At 33.0% G+C, this 3,838-nt stretch overlaps 1 protein-coding gene across 1 annotated transcript; it reads left to right on the top strand.

The window, feature by feature from the left end:
* Window positions 1-1,389: 1,389 nt before the first annotated feature.
* Window positions 1,390-3,576, top strand: LOC107766412 (3-ketoacyl-CoA synthase 5). The gene is made up of 2 exons (XM_016585191.2): window positions 1,390-2,873; window positions 3,213-3,576. Exons 1-2 carry the CDS (start codon window positions 1,607-1,609, stop codon window positions 3,434-3,436), a joined length of 1,491 nt encoding a protein of 496 aa, XP_016440677.1. The 5' UTR covers window positions 1,390-1,606; the 3' UTR covers window positions 3,437-3,576.
* The last annotated feature ends 262 nt before the right edge of the window (window positions 3,577-3,838 follow it).

Genomic DNA, 3,838 nt, shown 5'->3' with positions numbered 1-3,838 from the left:
CCTGTACAAAAGAATGGGGTCTGAAATTTAATATTGACAGGAGAAGGTAATGGTCAAGACCCCAACTTACAACTACCTCAACTGTCTACATTTTGCTTCAGTCTGTATACCTTAATTTTGCAATTAAGGGTAATGTGTCAACATCAAAGCTTATGCATAAACTGCAATTTAATAATACTTTGGTGGGGGGGGGGGGGGCAATTTTCTTTTTTAATATCGTTCTTTAATAGGAAAGCAACTGGGCGTTTATATCCTCCAAAATAGTGAAAAATCAGTACATTAATTATTTTCCTGAATCCTTTCGTTCTGAAAATCAAGACCCCCCCACCCCACCCCCCAGGAAATAAAAGACGGGCCCCTAAAAAGAGTGAGAGAAAAAAAACAAAACATACCAGTTCATGTATGGTAATGCATGTCTGGAATTCTGGAAATTCTCAAGTTATTGAAAGAGTTGATGATTAGAGAGTTAATGGCATGGGCCAGGAATTTGTTTTTCCTACTTCATTTTATATTGTTAAGGTCACTGCTCTCTGTGGCAAATGTGGAAAGCACCCATATATTCTTACTTCTATTTTTCGATGTTTTGGCTAGTCCACAAGAGAAGAGTTTTTTATTTTTAAAAAAAAAATACAAGAAAAAAAAAAAAAAGAAGAAGAAGAAAGAAGAAAGAAGAAAGAACAGAACGTGGAAGTTAGAGCATCTAACCTTGAAGTTGATGAACAATATACCTATGAATTATGATTGTGGTTCATTCCTTCAGCCTGAAGCCACATCTTTCCATTAAAAGTAGACGAATTTTAATCATAAGAATATTTGTTTAAATTATTCTTTATCTCCTTAAACAACTTAAGTAATTAATTAACATTACACTAACTTGAACAACAAAGATAGACTTGGGACGAAAAAATTAATAAATGACTTCTTATTTTTCAAAAACATCAAATATTTTGAAAAAATATTAGTTTGATAAAACGACAAGTATGGGATCGGAGAGAGTAATAAGGAATTCATTTCATCTCAAACTAAAAATAATTATTCTACTCTTAAAATCAAACGTAATGTGTAAAGTTCATGACACACATAACCATATCCAAAGGTAATTATTTATTCTTTCAGCACCATATAAGTTGATATATCATTCTTAAAGATGATATAATTAGAACTCTCTAGTAGTGGTTGAAACTTGAAACATAAACCTTTCTTTAATTAAATGCGTCTGATTAATAACACAAGATAGAGTAAACCTTTTGGTCCTTGTATATCATTTTTTTTTTTAAAAATACGCGTATTCTAATCTTGACAAGATACTAAGAAATTGACAAATATAAATTTTAAAAACAAGAGACTGATTGAAATATAAATGATCACAGGGACAAAAGAAAAACCTCCAGCTAAGAGGAAGTTGTGTGACGTGAAAGTTGTTCATTTAATCCTCTCATCTGCCCTCCTTTCATTTAATTTCTTTGCCCTCTCATTTTGGTCTCACCACCCTTCATTTTAGTCTTTAAATTCTCACCATTTTCCCCTTCTATTGTCCGAGCTACTACAATCTAATTTCATCTCCCTCAAACTTTCTCTTGTTAATTTGTTTTTTCTTGTTGTCAAAATGCCAGAAACAGTCCCAAATTTGTCCAATTCTGTGAAGCTCAAGTATGTCAAACTTGGGTACCAATACCTTGTCAATAATTTTTTAACTTTCTTGCTTGTGCCTATTATGGCTGGTGTCACTCTACAGTTAATTAAATTAGGCCCTGAAGAAATACTAAGTATTTGGAATTCACTCCACTTTGATCTCATCCAAATCCTATGCTCTTCTTTCCTCATCATTTTTATAGCCACAGTTTACTTCATGTCAAAACCAAGATCCATTTACTTAGTAGATTATTCATGTTACAAAGCTCCTGTCACGTGTAGAGTACCATTTTCAACTTTTATGGAACATTCACGTCTAATCTTGAAAGATAATCCTGAAAGTGTGAAGTTCCAAATGCGAATTCTTGAAAGGTCAGGACTTGGTGAAGAAACTTGTTTGCCTCCTGCTTGTCATTACATCCCTCCAACACCAACAATGGAATCTGCTAGAAATGAAGCTGAAGTTGTCATATTCTCAGCTATTGATAACTTAATGAAGAAAACAGGTCTAAAACCTAAAGATATCGATATTCTTATCGTTAACTGCAGCTTGTTTTCTCCAACTCCATCTTTATCAGCTATGGTTGTGAACAAATACAAGTTGAGAAGTAACATAAAAAGTTACAATCTTTCTGGTATGGGATGTAGTGCTGGTTTGATCTCTATTGATTTGGCTAGAGACCTTCTTCAAGTTCTTCCAAATTCATCCGCTTTAGTTGTAAGTACTGAAATTATTACACCTAATTATTACCAAGGTTCAGAGAGAGCAATGCTTTTGCCTAATTGTTTGTTTAGAATGGGTGGTGCTGCTATACTTTTGTCAAACAAGAGAAAAGACAGCAGTAAAGCTAAGTATAGATTAATGCATGTGGTTAGAACACATAAAGGTGCTGATGATAAAGCTTATAGATGTGTTTTTGAACAAGAAGATCCACAAGGAAAAGTTGGTATTAATCTTTCTAAAGATCTTATGGTTATAGCAGGGGAAGCTTTGAAATCCAATATTACTACAATTGGTCCTTTAGTTCTTCCTGCCTCAGAGCAGCTTCTTTTCCTTTTTACTCTTATTGGAAGGAAAATATTTAACCCTAAATGGAAAGCTTATATTCCTGATTTCAAACAAGCTTTTGAACACTTTTGCATACATGCTGGTGGAAGGGCTGTTATTGATGAGCTTCAGAAGAATCTCCAGTTATCTGATGAACATGTTGAGGCTTCAAGAATGACTTTGCATCGATTTGGTAAGTTATTAGTGAAAACACATTTTCGATTATTTAGTTATATTATGTACACCTAATCTCTTAAACTAAAAATAGTCGGCGTATATATAATATCTGTATAATTCATATACTTAATATATGTATAATTATATATAATCAATATATTCTATGTATACCGGCTAGAAAAAGTAAGTATTGAATCTGGCCAACTATTTCTGTAACAATCCCTTAAAATAATTGAACGTAGGATATTTTGGTACCTCTAATACCACGTTAAATTATATGATCATCTCGTCTAAAAGTTTAAAACTATTAGAAAACAGAAATCTAATTAGTTTATTATGTTATGTTTCAAAACAGGTAACACTTCTTCTTCATCACTATGGTACGAAATGAGTTACATTGAGGCAAAAGGAAGGATGAGAAAAGGTGATAGAATTTGGCAAATAGCATTTGGAAGTGGATTCAAGTGTAACAGTGCTGTTTGGAAGTGTAATCGCACAATCAAGACAGGAACTGATGGACCATGGGAAGATTGCATTGATAGGTACCCAGTGTTCATCCCAAAGATTGTGAAGCTGTAACAAATTACATTCCCCCTTTAATTCCAAAGCTAGCTATATATATTCAATCAAAGAATTAATATTAGGGTGTTGTTAATTGAGCAAGTTTGTCTTTGTTAAAATTCCTTAAAAATTATGTGATGATTTATATTTCTTCTTCCTTTTGCTGGAGTAGTTTTTTTTTTTACTTTCTTTTCTTCCCTACGCGTGTTAATTGGTAGTTGGTCAAATGATTCTACAACATACCATTTGCATTTAGTTTGTAGGGCAGGTATTTACTACTGTGTCCGAAAAAGCTGTATAATTATTTATTTTCTCAGCTACTACCAATTTATATCATGTACCCCTCCTTTCAGAACAGTTATAAATGAATCATACACCAAAGCAGAAAGATGGAGTAACAGTTTTCTTGTAAGCCGTGCC

This window comes from Nicotiana tabacum, chromosome 17 (genome assembly GCF_000715075.1).
Source record: "Nicotiana tabacum cultivar K326 chromosome 17, ASM71507v2, whole genome shotgun sequence".
Classification (NCBI taxonomy): Eukaryota; Viridiplantae; Streptophyta; class Magnoliopsida; order Solanales; family Solanaceae; genus Nicotiana; species Nicotiana tabacum.
Note: the sequence above shows the minus strand (reverse complement) of the source record. Positions and strands in the feature narration are given on the sequence as shown.

Bases quoted from the DNA above. Each gene is read 5' to 3' on its own strand.
- LOC107766412 (XM_016585191.2), top strand. From the start codon at position 1,607: ATGCCAGAAACAGTCCCAAATTTGTCCAATTCTGTGAAGCTCAAGTAT. The intron at 2,874-3,212 runs GTAAGTTATTAG...GTTTCAAAACAG, and splicing joins AATGACTTTGCATCGATTTG to GTAACACTTCTTCTTCATCA.